This window comes from Lolium perenne, chromosome 6 (assembly GCF_019359855.2).
Source record: "Lolium perenne isolate Kyuss_39 chromosome 6, Kyuss_2.0, whole genome shotgun sequence".
NCBI lineage: Eukaryota > Viridiplantae > Streptophyta > Magnoliopsida > Poales > Poaceae > Lolium > Lolium perenne.
In genome coordinates this window covers 9,113,175-9,130,754 of record NC_067249.2, presented here as the reverse complement: position 1 = coordinate 9,130,754, position 17,580 = coordinate 9,113,175, and the positions used below count along the sequence as shown (strand labels likewise).

The 17,580-nt window shown below is 52.4% G+C and overlaps 2 protein-coding genes across 7 annotated transcripts; one reads left to right on the top strand and one right to left on the bottom strand.

Moving 5' to 3' along the window:
* The first annotated feature begins 11,428 nt into the window (after positions 1 to 11,428).
* Positions 11,429 to 14,643, top strand: LOC127308966 (uncharacterized). 6 transcript variants are annotated; one of them, XR_007856897.2, is made up of 8 exons: positions 11,429 to 11,803; positions 11,888 to 12,151; positions 12,280 to 12,531; positions 12,617 to 12,689; positions 12,762 to 12,953; positions 13,034 to 13,492; positions 13,670 to 13,918; positions 14,007 to 14,643. XR_007856897.2 is itself a non-coding variant. In XM_051339916.2 (6 exons), exons 1-6 carry the CDS (start codon positions 11,729 to 11,731, stop codon positions 13,192 to 13,194), a joined length of 906 nt encoding a protein of 301 aa, XP_051195876.1. In that variant the 5' UTR covers positions 11,429 to 11,728; the 3' UTR covers positions 13,195 to 13,637. The 6 variants fall into 6 exon arrangements, 3 of the variants coding, with proteins under 3 accessions (XP_051195876.1, XP_051195875.1, XP_051195874.1); XR_007856899.2 differs by having other exon boundaries at positions 13,670 to 13,937; XR_007856898.2 differs by having other exon boundaries at positions 13,657 to 13,918.
* A 1,776-nt stretch (positions 14,644 to 16,419) lies between these two features.
* On the bottom strand, positions 16,420 to 17,364 carry LOC139832278 (uncharacterized). The gene has a single exon (XM_071821999.1). It carries the CDS (start codon positions 17,362 to 17,364, stop codon positions 16,420 to 16,422), a length of 945 nt encoding a protein of 314 aa, XP_071678100.1.
* Positions 17,365 to 17,580: the final 216 nt, after the last annotated feature.

Here is a 17,580-nt window from a genome sequence, read left to right as displayed (position 1 = left end):
GTGGAGCAATAGTGCCACGCGCCGGACAGGCCGCCAGGGCTTACGACGATCCGTACTGGCTACAGTGGCTGACGGCGACAGGGACACCTCCTCTCCATACCGCTGACCGTGGCAGCCGGATGGGACAGGCCACGATGCCTCAACGGCTCCTGACGTCACCGCCTCGGGAAGGAGCGGAAGCCGAAGCCGGCCAGGCCGGCCAGTAAACTATAGGGTCTTATATGTAAAGTGCCGGCGCCTATATAAGCTGCACTACCCCCTCTCGTGCAGGGGATCGATCATTCTTACTTCACTCCACCCATAGAGCTGCCCTGAGAGAGAGACCATCGTCTCCCTTAGCCTCCCAGGAGCAGCCGGACATAGCTCTAGGAGCACCATTGTATTGTGTGATCATCATATACACTCATAGCAGGAGTAGAGGTTTTACCTCCATCGGAGGGCCTCGAACCTGGGTACGTCGCCGTGTCGCTCGTGCCCATACCCGCATCCGGATACCGCCGTGAGATCCCTCAGGAACCACTTCGATTAGCCACCCTATGGCATATGCCGTGACGATCCCACGACAGTCCCCGAGCCACCAGCCTCCCTCAGTCAGAGAGCCCCCTTTTTGGGGGGCAGTAAGATCAAGGAAGGGAGCATTGGATTCTCTCCTAACAAGGCCTGCAGCAAGGACTAGAAGAGAGGGCCCCGAAGGCTACAAGACAAGCCGGGCTGACGCCGCGCACGTCATGGCTGAGCTCAAAAGCTCCATCCCGAGGAGGCGTGACGCCACTGCCTCTTTGGTGCTAAAGAGGGCTCGACGAGGACTAAAGCACCAAGACCATGTCCTTGCCACTTTAATGCAAGGCCGGGTGGACGGCACAAACGGCCACCAGAGGCATCATCGACGACCTCAGCATCTACCATGGACCGGCACTTTAATCGACCATGGACTATGTCCATCCTGTAAAGGGCGAGGGAGTTTCCCGCCCTCAGTTTGGAGATGTGGCGACCCTTCCCCCTCAAGATATTTTGGGGGAAGAGGACCAGCTCCCCTATATAAGGACTAGCCTAGCTAGCATAGAAGGGGAGGATCCCGGGCGATCGCAAACCCTAGATACTTGTACGGTCATCTTCTCCATTGTGACATGCAATACATACACCAAGGCATGACGTAGGGGTTTTACCTCTTCGAGGGCCCTGAACCTGGGTAACTACTGCGTCTCTCTCTGTAGTGTTACCAACGTCGAGAAGGTGTCGACATGATCTTGAGTCCCCTGTGTTCGAACCTCTCATTGTTCGGTGACACCCGTGTTCCTGCTCGGACACGAATCTCCGGCACGGGTCACGGTACTAAGCCGGCTGCGTGAGAGGGATAGGGCTAGCCGGCAAAAGCGGTAAAGTACTTGAAAAAAGCATTGGTACCGGGGGCGCTTGCAACGCAAGTTTTTTCATTATAACATAGGGTACAAAAGAGATACAAGGATACATACATTTCACCTCTCAAGTGTAAAAGGGGCGGAGCAAGTTGATATTCCAGGAACGTTTAGTCTCCTCGTCAGCCATGTCCGGCTTGTTTTTCTTAGCCTCTTGGGCATCTATGAGATAGTAGGAATCATTGCCCAAGGCTTTGCTCACGATGAAGGGACCTTCCCATGGGGAGGATAGTTTGTGCTGGCCGGCTGTCCGTTGGATCAGCCGGAGCACTAGGTCTCCTTCACGGAATGCTAGGGGCTGAACTTTCCAGCTGTGATAGCGACGGAGGCTTTGCTGGTATACAATGGATCTGGACACGTCTAGTAGCTGGGCCTCTTCGACCAGGTCGACTCCATCTTCGCGGGCCTCTCTAGCGTCCACCTCGGTGTATAGCTTGATTCTGGGCACGTCGTGCTCGATATCAGTCGGCAGGATGGCCTCGGCCCCATAGATGAGGAAGAAAGGCGTGAAGCCGACGGAGCGGTTTGGCGTTGTGCGTAAGCTCCACAGCACAGAGGGAAGCTCTTTGATCCAGTAGCCGGTGGCGCGCTCCAGCGGCTCAACCAGCCGGGGCCGGATGCCGGCCAGGATCAAGCCGTTGGCTTTCTCCACCTGCCCGTTGGACTTGGCGTGAGCTACGGATGCTAGGTCCAGCTGGATCCCTTTTTCACCGCAGAAGCGGGAGAAGACTCCTTGGGCGAAGTTGGTGCCGTTGTCGGTAATGATGCTGTGGGGATAGCCATATCGCTGGATGATGTCCTTCAGGAAGGTGACGGCTGTGGAGCCATCCAATTTCTTGGTAGGCTTGGTCTCTATCCACTTGGTGAATTTGTCGACCATTATGAGGAGATGTGTCATGCCACCTCAGGCAGTTTTAAATGGGCCGACCATGTCGAGGCCCCACACAGCAAATGGCCAAGTGATGGGGATGGTCTTCAAGGCAGAAGCCAGCGCATGCCTTCTGTTGGCAAAGCGCTGATAGCCATTGCATGCCCTGACCATGTTCTCCGCATCTTTCAGTTCGGTTGGCCAATAAAAGCCATGGCGGAAGGCTTTGCACACGATGGCTCTGGAGGAGGCGTGATCTTCGCACTCTCCTTGGAGGATCTCTCTGAGGAGCTCGATCCCTTGAGCCGGCTCGACGCAATGCTGGAACACCCCACTTATGCTGCGCTTGTACAGCTGGTGGTTGATGATGGTGTAGGCCTTGGCCCTTCTCTCGATTTGCCTGGCTTGGTCTCGGTCCTCGAGCAACTTGCCATCTGCCAGGTATGAGAGGAATTCTTGTGCCCACGATGGTACACATTTTATCTCGAACACACTTGCCACCGTTGCCCCCAGCTTGGAAGCCACCGGGACCGGCTTGCGAGCCCCCGATTTTGGCTGAGAAGCCCCTGGGTCCGGCTGAGTAGCCCCCGGGTTTGGCTGAGAAGCCCCCAAGTCCGGCTGAGGAGCCCCCGGGTCCAACTGAGGAGCCCTCGGGTCAGCCGGCATGTATATGGAGTCGGAATCAGGCGAAGGTGTGATGGATGGCTTCCGCAGATGTTCTAGGGCGACGCCGGATGGAATAGCCTACCAGGTTGAGCCAATCTTGGATAGGGCATCAGCCGCCTCGTTGTTGGTGCGGGGCACGTGATGAAATTCTCACCCCTCGAAGAAACCGGCGATCTGCTGGACGTGAAAGCGGTATGAAGCCATGTTGGCATCCTTCGCGTCCCACTCGCCAGAAGCTTGTTGGTCAACCAAGTCGGAGTCACCGAAGCAGAGGATGCGACGCACGCCTATTTCCTTGGCCAGCTTGAGCCCATGGATGAACGCTTCGTACTCTGCCATGTTGTTGGACGCGGCGAAGTGGATCTGCAGGATGTAGTCTAGCCGGTCCCCTTTAGGAAAGGTGATGACGATGCCGGCTCCCAGGTCCCCGCGCATTTTGGAGCCGTCGAAGTGCATCGTCCAATGCGAGGAGTCGGGTACAGGCGGCAAGTATTGAGCCTCGGCCCAGTCGGCAAAGAAGTCGGCCAGTATCTGGGACTTGATGGCGGTCCTTGGCTCGTACAGGATGGAGTGAGCTACCAGCTCCAGGGCCCACTTGGCGACCTGGCCATTGGCATCCTTGTTGCCAATGATTTCCGCAAGGGGAGCGGTAGACACCACCTTGATGGGATTCTCTTGGAAGTAGTGCTTGAGCTTCCTGGCCGCCATGTACACACCATAGGTGAGCTTCTGGTAGTGGGGGTAGTTTTGCTTGGACTGTGAGAGCACCTTGCTGAGGTAATAAACTGGGCGTTGGACCGCCTGCTCCTTGCCCTCTTCCTTGCGCTCCACCACCAGGACGACGCTGACCACGCGATTGGTGGCAGCAATGTACATCAGCATGAGCTCTTTGGAAGCCGGCGATGCTAGGATGGGCGCAATCGACAACATGCGCTTCAGGTCACGGAATGCCGCGTCCGCCTGCGGAGACCAGACAAAGGTATCTGACTTTTTGAGCAGCTGGTACGGGGGCAGTGCCTTCTCCCCTAGCTGGCTGATGAAGCGGCTCAAGGAGGCCAGGCAACCAGTGAACTTCTGGATGTCCTTGAGACACTGCGGCAACTCCATCTTTTCCAGGGCACTGATCTTCTCTGGGTTGGCGTCAATCCCTCGCTGAGAGACGAGGTAGCCGAGGAGTTGGCCAGCTGGCACGCCGAAGGTGCACTTGGCCGGGTTGAGCTTCATCCGGAATCTTCTCAGATTGGTGAAGGTTTCTCTCAGATCATCGAGGAGAGTTCGCTTCTCCTTGGTTTTTACAACGACATCATCCACATATGCGTGAACATGCGCGGTGCCATACCGGCGGTCCGGCTGGTCGCTGTTCCTTTTGCCACGGTAGTAATCGCGACGATTGCCATGGGAGCTTCCTTCGGCCGGCTTGCTCTTGGCCGGCTCGACGCAGTCACGCCTGGGCGCGGCTGGCAATCCTTCAGCCAGCGTTTGGCCAGCTTCTTCAGCCAACGCGTATTTGTCTGCGATAGCCATCAGGGCCACCATGGTCTTGGGCTCGCTGCGGTGCCGCTTGTGGCACAGCTTGGTGTTGGGCCTGCAGCCGGCAATGAAGAAGCTGATGGCCTGGATCTCATGGACACCTTCGCAGGAGTTGCGCATTTCACACCACCGGGTCAGGTACTCTTGGTCCGTTTCAACCACACCTTGCTTGCACATTTCCAGCTGTTGGGGCCGGCCTGGCCGGCGGTAGGTGCCGATGAATTTGTTGATGAAGGCCTCCTCGAAGTCCAGCCAGCCATTGATGCTGCCGGCTGGCAGGTTGTTGAGCCAGGTGCAGGCGGAGCCGATCAGCATGAGCGGCGAGTAGCGCACGGCCCAGTGCTTGTTGCCCCTGGCGATGCCGACTGCTGTGGTGTAGTCCAACAGCCAGTCCTCCGGCTTGGCGGTGCCATCGTACTTGGGGGTGTTGCGGGGGAGCTGGAACCCGTCGATCATGGACTCACCCAAGATGCGAGGACCAAAGCATTTGGGGCCGGCTGGCCCCTATTCTTCCGTGATGCGGGATTCCACGAGCCGGTCGAGGCGGTCTCGGGCGTCAGCCGGCTCAACGCGCGGGCCCTGCCGGCCGTTGGCGGCTGGCTTCTAGAGCCGGATGGTACGGGCGCCTCTGCGCCGGCTGCTCGTGACGAGGCGGAGGCCGGCTTTGGCCGCTCCTGTCGCTCTGGTCGGTCTGCTGCCTCTGCCGGCTGCACAGGCTAGAGCCGGCATCGGCCCCTCCGAGTGAGCCCCTGGGCCGGCTCGTGTGTGGCAAGGAGGACTGCGCGGTGTCTTGGGGGCCGCCCTTGGCGCCGCCAGCCGGCTCATGAGCAAGGGAACCACTAGGGATGTGGCCGGCATACCTGGGGTCATTTTGCTGCTCGGTGGCGATGCGGAGCAGCTCAGCTACGCGCTCTGTTTGGCGGCGCAGCTCTTCGCCTTCGAGGCGGCTTAGCTCCTTGGCGGCAGCTGATGACGCCTTCATGTTCTTTACGGGGCTGCTTTAGACTGGCTTGCGCATGGAGCCGATCGGCGCGGATTTACGGTCGCGGTGCAGTTCTCCGCCGAGGGCACCTCCCCGGCGGCGAACTGCTCCAACCCGGCTGGGGCCGTCTCCGGCTAGCGTGAAGCCATGGGCGGTGCTGTACTCGCGGGTGGTGATTTCCAGCTGGCGTTTGGCGGCAGCGATCTCGTCCACCTGCTGGAGGAGGAGCAGGCGTTGCGCTTCCAGCTCGGCCTCGAGAGTGCTTTGGTCGGCACCGGCGGCAAGGGGAGTGCGCAACTTTGGCCTGGCCGCCTCTAGCTTGGACGGAGGAGGCGAAGGCGGAGCAGAGCCAGAGCCGCCGCCGGTGTTCCCGTTGCGCTCCAGCTGCGGGCCACAGACGCACATGTTCTTGGTGGCGGTGTCATCACCGGTGACCATGACCTCCTGGGTGAAGCTGGGGTCGGCGGTGCTGCGGCCAGCGTCGGTTCCGCGAGGAGGGCTGGTGCAGTTTCGCACCTTGCGAGGGTAGCGTGGCGGCGCGACGGTGGCGACGTAGACGCAATGCGCGCTGAAGGTAAGGATGCTACCGCCTTTAGGGAAGGGCCTGTCGGTGAAGCAGCCAGCATTGTCGCTGATGTAGTCCAGCGAGCCAAGCCTCCAGACCAAGCCTGAAGCGACTCGCTCGCCGGAGGGAAGAAGGAGGCCCGTCCGGAAGAAGACTCCGGCCGCAGACGCTGTAGGCCCCACGGTGGGCGCCAAATGTCGTGGTTTTGTCACGACATATGCCATGGGATGGCTTAAGTCAGGTGGTTGAGGCCTTGTGGCCTATTGCGGATTCCGGAGGCGGGTATGAGCACAAGCGACAGGGCGATGTACCCAGGTTCGGGGCCCTCGTGTGGAGGTAACACCCCTACTCCTGCCTGATGATGTATATGATATGTGGACAGTACAATGGTGCTCCGAGAGCTGTGGCCGGCTTGGGAGCGAGCGAGAGGTAGACGAAGGCCTCAGCTCCCGAGCGGTTCTAACAAGTATGGAAAGAGAGTGTGATCGATCCCCCCAAAGGGGGGTGCTACTGGGGCTTATATAGTGCCCGGAACATTTACAAAGAGATCCCTACGGTCTACGGCGCCGGCTCCACCGGCTCCGGCTCCTCGTGTGGTCCTGAGGCGCTGGGGGCCCCGACTGCCGCCCCCGTCACGTCCTCCTGTCACTGCCGGCAGGGACAAGACAGAGCGACGGATGGGCCGTAGGCCGGCATCTAGCCCTGCCCGTAGCCTGCGGCTCCTACGTAGCGCTGCCCATAGCCTGCGCCGCCCCAGAGAGCCGGGCCATGATGGCATGTTTGTCACGCTGATCGATGTAGCTCTGCAGTGGCCGGGATAAGCGCGACAAGACAGTTTCGTGGACTTTTACACCCGGAGGGCGTCCAGGATCCTTCTCCTGCAAGGATCACCAACTTCTAGAGCCGGCTAGGGGAATGACGAACCCGGCCGAGGGTGAGCCAGCCAGCCTGGCGATGCCGAAGCCGGCCGACTCTATCTCAAGCCGGATATAGTATATCGAAACCGGCCCAGACCATGGCACTGCCGGCCATGACCAAGCCAGCCAAGACATGGTCCCAGCCGGCCCCAAGGCGGCCAGCCACGACCACAGCCAACTGCTCCCCAGCCGGCTTTTCCGCGGGCCAGCCGGCCCTGAGCCAATTGTTCCCAGTCCTTTGACATACCCAGGGTCATCCCCCCGACAGAAAACTAGTTACAAAGTCCATCTCAACATTATCCCATTTCCACTCAGGAATCTTCAGGGTTGTAGGACACCGGCAAGTCTTTGATGTTCTGCCTTGACACGGCGACAAACATCGCACTCTGAGACATATCGAGTGTTATCAGCTTTCATTCTAGTCCACCAATAGGTAGTCTTGATATCGAGATACATCTTTGTGCTTCCAGGATGGATAGAAAGAGGAGTGTCGTGAGCTTCTTTGAGAATGAGGCTTCTCAGGCTTGGATCCTTCGGAACAACGATTCGACCTTGGAAGAACAGAGTTCCTTGATCGTCGATAGAGAAAGGCTTATACTTTGGCTTATACATGGTTTCTTTGATACTTTTGATACAACCATCTCATAAATCTTATCCTCAAGAGTTTGCGTGATCACCAAGTTGGCAAGGTAGCCTTGGGGAACAAGCTCAAGATTCAATTTCCTGAATTCTTCACAAATAGCAGGTTGACTTTCTTGAATCATAAGATTGTTGCAATAGGATTTATGGCTTAGGGCGTCTGCCATGACATTAGCTTTTCCTGGAGTGTAGGTGATAGAAAGATGAAAGTCCTTGATGGTTTCCATCCATCTCCTTTGATGGAGATTCAGGTTGGGTTGGGTGAAGATGTACTTGAGGCTTTTGTGGTCGGTGAAAACCTCACAACGGTTGCCCAACAAGTATTGGCGCCATGTTATCAAAGCATGTATCACCGCTGCAAGTTCAAGATCATGTGTGGGATAGTTGAGCTCATGCTTGCGCAACTGGCGAGAAGCATAGGCCACAACTTGACGTTCTTGCATGAGGGCAGCACCTAGACCATGAAGAGAGGCATCACAGAAGATCTGGAAAGGTTTGGAAGTGTCTGGAAGAACAAGGACTGGAGTCGAGGTGAGCTTCTGCTTGAGGAGATCAAAACTTTCCTGGCACTGAGGAGACCAAAAGAACTTCTTGTCTTTATTCAGGAGATCGGTGAGAGGCTTGGCGATTCTAGAGAAGTTCTCAATGAAGCGGTGGCACTAACTTGCCAAACCGAGGAAACTTATGACTTGCTTGACGTTCTTCGGAGGAAGCCATTCAACAATTGCCGTGACAGTTTCCGGATTGACAGCGATGCCTTTTCCGGAAATTACATGCCCGAGATAGACCACTTGAGATAGCCAGAATTCACACTTCGAGAACTTGGCATAGAGGCGATGTTCACGAAGCTTCAAGAGAACGAGACGAAGATGTTCTTCATGTTCTTCATTGGACTTGGAGTAGACGAGGATATCATCGAGATAGACCACCAAAAACTTGTCTGGATACTCCATGAAAATGAAGTTCATTGGACGGGAGAATGTGGCTGGAGCATTTGTGAGACCAAAGGACATGACAGTGTACTCATAGAGGCCATAGCGAGTTTTGAAGGCTGTCTTGGATACATCCTCTTTGCGAATTTTGATTTGGTTATAACCGCTTCTCAAATCCATCTTAGAGAACACAACTTCGCCCGCAAGCGGATCGAAGAGATCGTTCATACGAGGGAGAGGATATGTATTCTTGATTGTTTTCTCATTAAGAGGGCGGTAGTCAACAACCAACCGATCAGTTTTATCCTTTTTCTTGACGAAGATGGTGGGACATCCCCACGGAGAAGTGCTCAGCTGAATGAAACCAAGTTTTTGCAACTCATCAAGCTGCTTCTTGAGTTCAACCAACTCATTTGGACCCATCTTGTATGGTAGCTTGGAGATAGGAGCCGTTCTAGGTTCTAGTTCGATGACGAACTCAACAGCCCTGTCAGGTGGCATACCTGGGACTTCTTCAGGAAAGACGTCGGGAAAGTCGCTGACGAGGGTTAACCTCGGCAATGTCCATGGATATGGACTTAGGGTTTCGGGGAAAGAGGTGCGCTGGTGATTTCTTCGGCTATCAGTCAAACAAGGCGGTCCGATGATTGTATTGGGGATGAGACAACGTTATTTTTACAGACATTTTTTGATGTCTCGCCCACCGGCTCCTCCTAGCCTTTATATAAGAGGCTAGGTCTCAGAGTCCTGGTCGAATTCTATTACAACAGCTATGACTATGCAGGTTTCCCAAGCGGGCCTTTCTTTATCAGGTTCGTGGGCTTCGGATGATTCCAAACCGTCAATTCTTCATGGGCTTCACCCAAATATGCACCAGGGGTATCAATGCTATGGGCCCAATTAGGCGTACCCATGTCAGTAGCACTCGGGATTCTATTCGAGTCACAGAGTCGGGTAGAATCTTCTACCCTGACTTAAATCTTTCTGTGAAATGAACCCGATTTGTCGAGTAAGAAACTTTATTTTTGATATATATTTTGTCATGGGGATATTGGTAAATGAGCCTGGTGCTTCTAACGGATCAGGAACCAGTTAATTGCTCTTGGGCAAAAACATCATGAACCTACTTCAAACTCGAGTCCCCGGACTCAAATTCGGTATACTGGCGTAATCTAGCTCGGGCCGTGGAGGTCTTATCGAGTTTTGAATTCCAGTTTAAGTTTTGGGTACCCAACGCGTCCGTCGGGATTTTGCATCATATCGTTGATATGGAAAGCATCTAGGACAGCGCATTCTTGTGCGAGTACTAGGCCACACAGGACAGATCCTGGGGTCTTATCTTCATGTCTTTGCGATCATGGCATTCAGACATTTATCACGGCGGACGCGGTCTGAGAATTTTGTGGACTGCCTTGTTTGGCTGTTACAATAGCTGAGGTTGTTGGGTTATCAAATATTTCTATCGGGTGCGCAGCCGGCGCTCCAGATGGGAGTAAATGACGATTCTATGTTTTTGGTGTTTACCACCGAATAATGGACTCGAAGATTTTCTATCTTTTCCTTTGGCATTTGTTGCTCTGAATTATTTTCTATCAGGTGTGCGATCAGCGCTCCCGATGGGAGTAGCCCCTGAGGCTATGGTCGGGTAATTGTTGCCGATCATAGGCTCAAAACCTTGTATACTTCCAAATTTTCTTGAGCTGCACAATTAAATTGTTAATATTCGTTCTTTACTTACCCTTGCCTTTTAATCTATCGAGTGCGCGATCAGCGCTCCCAATGGGAGTAGCCCCCGAGGCTATGGTCGGGTGCATGCAGCCGATCATAGGCTCAAAACATATCTTTCAGTCAAATGTTTTGTCGAGTGAGCCTTCCACTTTATTTTTGCCTTTTCTCATGACGTCATTGTTGACGATGATGGCGTGTTCGAGTTCCTCAGCAGATGCTCTGATTTGACATGTCATTGGTGGGCCCTAACATACGCTGACGAACGTGTGGCGACGCACACAACTCTTGATTTGACCGAACAGCCACACGTTCACCGAGGCGGCCGGCGAAACAGCGCGCAGTAAGTCCCTTGATTTACGCGCAAGTGGAGAAATATGGCCAGGCGTTGCGTTTCCTTCCACCACGTGGTTGCCGTAGAAGTGTGCCGCAGCGCCCGTCCCTAAGATTGAACGGTTGTTTTTGGTCGACCCTTAAGATAAAGTGATCCCCTATTTTTACTATGCCTGCTCATTCGCTGCTTTTGCCGCCGAAATTCATCTTCCAGGTCACGCCATTGCCCTTGCTTCCCAGAGCCCAAGCCACTTTTCTCTCTCTTCTTCCAACCACCAATCACTTCCTCCTCCGTCATGGGGAGGAAACAAACCTCTTCGCGCACCACTGGCGACGCCACCTCCGGAAAATCCCGGGTCACAGGATGGGAGCGATCCAAGTTCACCAAGGGCGACCTCCGCAACGTGCGCCTATTCTGGCTGCTCCCTGTGATGGTATAGGTGAAGTTTCCCAGCGACGAGACTATGCCCTGACCCAACGAAGGCTGGCGGGTAATGTTCCTCGCTTTCCTCTTTCGCGGTCTCTCTGTCCCTGCCCACGAATTTCTTCATGGGCTTCTCTTTGTGAATGGCGTGCAGCTGCATCAGCTCACGCCAAATTCTATCTTGCACGTTGCGTGCTTCATAACCCTCTGCGAATGCTTCCTAGGCATTGACCCGCATTGGGGCCTATGGAAGCGCATATTTTTCATCCAGCGCAACGCGACGAGGACCGCCGTCCACGATGTTAGCGGGGCCATCATCTCTATTCGGCCAGAAGCCGAATACATCAACTTCAAGATGGCCGAGTCCATCCAAAACTGGCGCTAGAAATGGTTCTATATCAAGGACGAGAATGCCGAGGAGCAGAAGTTTGGCTCAGCTCCCTTCGACCCGACGAAGCCAGTGAAGAAACTTAAGTCATGGGACCAACCCCTGACAGAAGCTGAACTCGAAGAGACCGAGCCGCTGATGGCTCAGATTCACGCCCTGCAGACCGACGATGGAAAAGAACTTTCGGGTCAACAAATCATGACACACTTCCTCCGGCTGGGGGTCCAGCCCATCCAGGAGAGAGTTCACAGCATGTGGAGTTACATGGGATCCAAGGACCCGACAAAATTTCCAAGGAAGACCTATCCACTGTTGAACTCTAGAAAATAGCTCGACAGTTCACCATGGCCACTGCTGCAGACGCCATCCCTTCTTCTTGTCGAGTTACTCCATTCGACAAGAAACATCCGCCACCAGCTGTAAGTTCTCGATTTTCTCGTATTGTTCCATCATTTCACCGCACTTGTGCTATTCTTTATTCTATTCAAATCTTTGGCTTGTAGGGCCATGTTTTCCTTTCTTCCCTTCCACCTCTTCCTGAGGCGGGGGATGTACCCGAGGTTGCCGCGGACGCTGAGAGCGAAATACCCGAAGCTGTCGCAGGTCAAGATGGTGCTGAATCTGATGAGGATGAGGCATCCGATTCACCTCGCACGGTAACATCGATTCCCCCTGCCAATTCCCAGGATGAAAAGACCAAGGGGAAAAGGAAGCGAACCGATGATGGGGACTCCGAATCTTCAAACGCATCCAAGCAACAGATTACGGTGCTAACAGATTCGGCTGCTCCTACATCTGGTTTCTCCGTTTTTGACATGGCCTTGGGTCTCAGCTCGTAAGTTATAATTTGAAATTACTCCACCGCAACTGATATTTTTCATATTCTTTGATTTAGCTTCATAATACTATCCACATGGACGAAGAGGAAGCTCCCGAGGACCCTGCTGATGACCCGGCCAAAAATCTGTCAGCTTCTATCAAGATTCCATCCAAGACGCTGTGTTCACAGGAAGAAACCGTGAACTCAGATGAATTGGAAAGAGCCAAGGATAGCCCCTGGGCGCCGCCCAAGGAGAAACTCAAAGAACACGATGCTAACAAGGGCATCAAGATTTCCGAGAACCCGCCTATGCCATCGATGGACGACGTAAGTTTGACTTCTGTTTCATTCTTTTCAAATTGCAGAACTGTCGCTTTTTTGTCCAACTCCCCCTTGATAATTTGCACTGCAGCCGATAGCCCGTGAGATGATGGACATGGCCATCAAACATATCAGGTTCCGGAACGAAGCCGAGAGTCTCAAGGGTAGGTTTATTTTAAACTCCTTGGTGTGAAGTTGTATGGTGCGAGGCTCATTTTTCAACTCTTCGTTGTTAGTTTCCTTGAAGAAATCTCAACACCGCGCTGACGAGCTTGAAGCCAAGCTTGAGGCCGCTAAAAAGGCACTCGAGGAGGCTCGTGCCAAGGCCACAACTGCAGAAGAGAAGCTAGCAGAAGAGAAGTCGAAGATGGCTACCCACAAAGCGGATATTCGCCTGCGACTAGACACTCTAAATGCCTCCTTCACTAGTAAGAATAAATATGTCTAGTTGCTGTTCCATCAATTTCTCCATCTTATCGTCCTTATGTGCTTCTTCTTGTCCATGTAGCAGATAAAATTGGGCACTCCTACGAGATGCCCAAGAATCAGAAAACAGATCCTGCTGCTGGACTCTCTAACTGTGTTGGAGGCGAACAGTGTGCGGGTTCGCAACATGCTAGTCCATGCACACCGAGATTTCAAGCGGCTTTTCAGGCATTTCTTCCGTAGACAGAAGGAACCCGAAGATCTCCTTGCCCTCGCCGACATCTTCAATGCCGTAGAGGATCCGGCACTCAACTACCGCCGAGCAGCCAGGAAGACTGGTGTGGAGATCTCGATGCCAATGGCGATGGCACACGGCGAAGTTGTCGACTGGGACAAGGTTAGCTCCTCCCACGCAGTATATAAAGCTGGCCAGCTGACATCGTTGGTGCCTTTCTTGAAGAATGCTAAGAGATTCTCCAAGAAGATGATTTCCTTGGTGCACCCGACGAGCACCCGGTCTGTTAGTGCTACCCCCACTGAGGTGCAGTAGAATACCTTTTATTTTCTTAGGATTTTTCTTTTTTCATTGTAATGAACCCACCATATGTATGGCAAGACCAGTCTCTTTTTGTGTAATGAATGATATGAAATATCAATGGCTCCTCTTTTGCCTCCTTTTGAGTCTTCTTTTCTTGATTTTGTCAGCCTTCACTTGCAGATTGGGTTAACCCAGAACCTGCATCTGGTCCTTCATGGCAAGAATCAATGCCAGAGGAACCCATTATTTTCCGAGGCTACTGATCCAACAAACCAATCGAGTGACCCATTTCCTGATACGGAAGGAGCCCATTACTTTGAAGAACCACAAAGCGAAATTAAGGTTTTGAAGGACCAAATTCTAGTTGCTCTATCGAAAGTAAAATGAGCCACCGAACGTGAAGATTACTTGCTGGAACTGATCTCGATGGTGAGCGGTAACATGCTTTGTAAGTTTCACAAAGCCCCCGACTCACTGTCTTGAAGTCAAATATTTGAGTTATTTTTTTCTTCTAAAGGTGCTCAACTGAATTCCATTACTGAAGAAGAGCGAGTCAAAGCTCGTATGAATGCTCTCATGGAAATCTCCGCCGGGACAGGCATCGACTTCTGGGCTGATCGTCGGCGGTGCTTTACTATAATTCAGCTCCAAGATCGAGTATCTCAAGTCAACGAATTCGTCGAGCACTGCCGATCTGCTCTGGCGATGGTTTACAGCACCATGTTCCCTCAGAATCCTGCACCCCAAGATTTTGCTGAGTTGATGGGAAAGTTCAGGCGTGCCGCAGATATTCATAACTTTGTGAGAATTCAACTAGTTGATGGAGCTAAGCTTGCTCTTGCTTGGGTGCGCGTTCATAAGCCAACGCTTGACATTGATGCAATTTCCCGCGGTTTTCCTGCTCGACGAAGTAACAAGGGGGTACGCATGACTCACCATTATGACGCTGCTCACGAACCAGCGATCGGGATGATCCAGCGACTTCTGGATGCGGACTCGGAATTCTTTACAGAATTCCATTACGCAGATCCTGTATAGAACCCTGTAGGAGAATATGTAACATATGTAAAGTATATGAAATTCAATATGTTGTATCGTAAAATTTATTGCAAGATCTTTGCTTGAGAACTCAAATATATATTTATTTTTCATGAGTCCTGTTTCATTAGCTTGATGTCTTTTTGCAGCTGAATCAGCTACTCGGGTCAAAACATATGCTTAAGTGTTTACCACCTGGACTCAATGGCCCATGATATTCGAGTAATCATAGCCTCCAAGTATCGGGTTGTTTATTCTATTTCTTATGCTGCAGCCTCCGAGTTTTGGGTGTGCGGATATGGAAAATAAGTAAAAAGCAACTCAGTATGGAGAACTTAGCTTTTATTGGTGACGAATGCAAAGGTACATGTTTTGGCTTGGAGAGCCTGGCCGGTGGCCTATGTTTATGACGAACTTGATATTTTGGCTGAATAGCCTAGCCGCAGGCCTTATTGAAAGTAAAAGCTTAAAGCTAACTATTAAGCGTATAATCGCCGCAGCTGCGCGACGTTCCACGAATTGCCTTGGTATTTTCCAAACTTTTTTTCCTTGAGGCGATAGGCTCCTCCAGGAATTGCCTCAGTGACGATGTATGGTCCCTCCCATGGGGACTCCAGTTTGATGTGGTTTTCTTGCTTTAGTCGAATGACTAAGTCCCCTACTTCAAAGGACCTGGGATGCAGTCCACGCCCATGGTAGTTGCGTAGATTCTGCTGGTATGCTATAGATCTGGCGAGTGCAACGTCTCTTGCTTCGTCGAGTGCGTCGACGTCAACTTCGAGTGCTTTCGAGGAAGCAACTTCTTCATATTTGTAGACTTGAGGGGCCTCATGAGTTATTTCGACTGGAAGCATGGCCTCAACGCCATGGACCAGAAAGAAAGGTGTTTCTTGAGCCGCCGCGTTCAGGGTTGTGCGCAAGCTCCATAAGAAAGAGGGTAGCTCATCCACCCAAGCGTGCTTTGCTCGTTCGAGTGGTGCTAATAACCTTTTCTTGAGGCCATTGCATATGAACCCGTTGGCTTTCTCTACCTGGCCGTTGGTTTGCGGGTGAGCAACCGATGCGAATGTTAGTTGTATCCCCAACTCTTTGCAAAAGTCACCAAATTCTCTGGAGGTGAAATTTGTGCCGTTGTCAATGATGATGCTGTTGGGTACTCCAAAACAAAAAACAATGGATTTGATGAAGTTGACTGCCGAAGTAGAATCTTGACTGGTGACAGGCATTGCCTGAATCCAGTTTGTGAACCAGTCGACTGCAACTAGCAGAAAGACGTGCCCTCCTGGCCATGACCTGTGTAATTTGCCTACCATATCAAGTCCCCACTAGGCGAAGGGCCAAGCTAGAGGTATTTGTTTTAATTCTGCTGCAGGTGCATGTGGCTTGGATGCAAATCTTTGGCAAGCATCGCAAGTACACATGATATCCTTCGCGTCCTGCACGGCCGTGATCCAGTAAAATCCTACTCTGAAGGCCTTAGCCGCGATTGCGCGACTACTTGCATGATGTCCGCAAATTCCTTCGTGTATATCCTTGAGTATGACCTTGCCCTCATCGGGTGTGACGCATCGCTGGAGGACACCCGATATACTTCTCTTGTAGAGTTCGCCTTTTATTACCGTAAAGGCTTTGGACCGTCGAGCAATTCGTCGAGCTTCGATTGGGTCCTCCGGTTGTTCCTTGTTTTCCAATTATGCCAAGTATGGTTGCATCCACGGGACCTCGATCATCATAACTTCTGCTGGTTCTTCATCATCATCGGATGCTGTTAATAATGGATCAGAGGCTGGCGCAGCCCCCGAGTCAGGCTTCGACTTGTCCCCCTTGTGGTCCTTCATCTTGATTGTACCAACGGACTTTTTGATTTTGATGGAACGCTCGCTGATTTCTTCTCAGAAAACTCCAGATGGTATAGGCAAACATTGGGACCCGATGTTGGCGAGATTATCGGCTTCATCATTGCTTACTCTGCTGATATGGGAGACCTCGAAGCCATCAAAGGTTCCTTCCAAATTGTTATATATATCCCGATATGAAGTCATGTTGTCGCTGATGGTGTCACATTGGTTCATCACCTGTTGAGCAACAAGGTTCGAGTCTCCGAAGATTTTTAGGTGAGTTGCGCCGCAAGCTTTAGCCATTTCCATGTCGTGCAACAGGGCCTCATACTCAGCTTCATTGTTGGATGCATTCGGGAAACTCATCCGTAACACATACCTCATCTTGTCTCCTTGTGGCGATACGAGCACTACTCCTGCTCCTGCTCCTTCAACTCTTTTGGATCCGTCGAAGTACATGGTCCAAGCACTCGATAGATCTAGAGGACCCGCATTTTGGAGTTCCAGCCACTCGGCTGTGAAGTCAGGTAGTACCTGTGACTTGATTGTCGTTCGCTTTTCGTAGGTGATGTCCCGAGGAGAAAGTTCAATTCCCCACAGGGAGACATGTCCTGTTGCTTCAGGGTTGCTCAGGATGCTGCATAGAGGGGCGTCATTGACCACTATGATCGGGTGCTCCGAAAAATAGTGGCGTAACTTTTGTGCGGTCATGAAAACCCCATATGCTAATTTTTGATAGTGCGGGTAGCGCTGCTTGGACGGCGAGAGCACCTCGCTAAGGTAGTAGACTGGCCGTTGAACACCGTGAACTTTGCCTTCTTCGTTTCGCTCGACGAAGAGAACGGTGCTTACCACCTGATGTGTGGCAGCGATGTACAATAGTAACGACTCATTTTCTCTGTGTGCTACCAGCACTGGTGGTGTCGACAGTACTTGCTTGTGATTTTGAAAGGCTTTTTCGGGTTCCTCATTCCACTCGAATTTGTCTGATTTCCTCATCAATGCGTAGAATGGTAGCGCATTCTCTCCTAGCCGAGCAATGAATCGACTTAAAGCTGCCACGCGACCCACCAATTGCTAGATGTCTCATAGCTTTGCAGGCTTTTTCATAGTAAGAACTGCCTAATTTTTCTCGGGGTTGGCTTCGATACCTCGAGCCGACACTAAGAATCTGAGGAGTTGCCCTGCGGGGACACCAAAAGGAACACTTTGTCG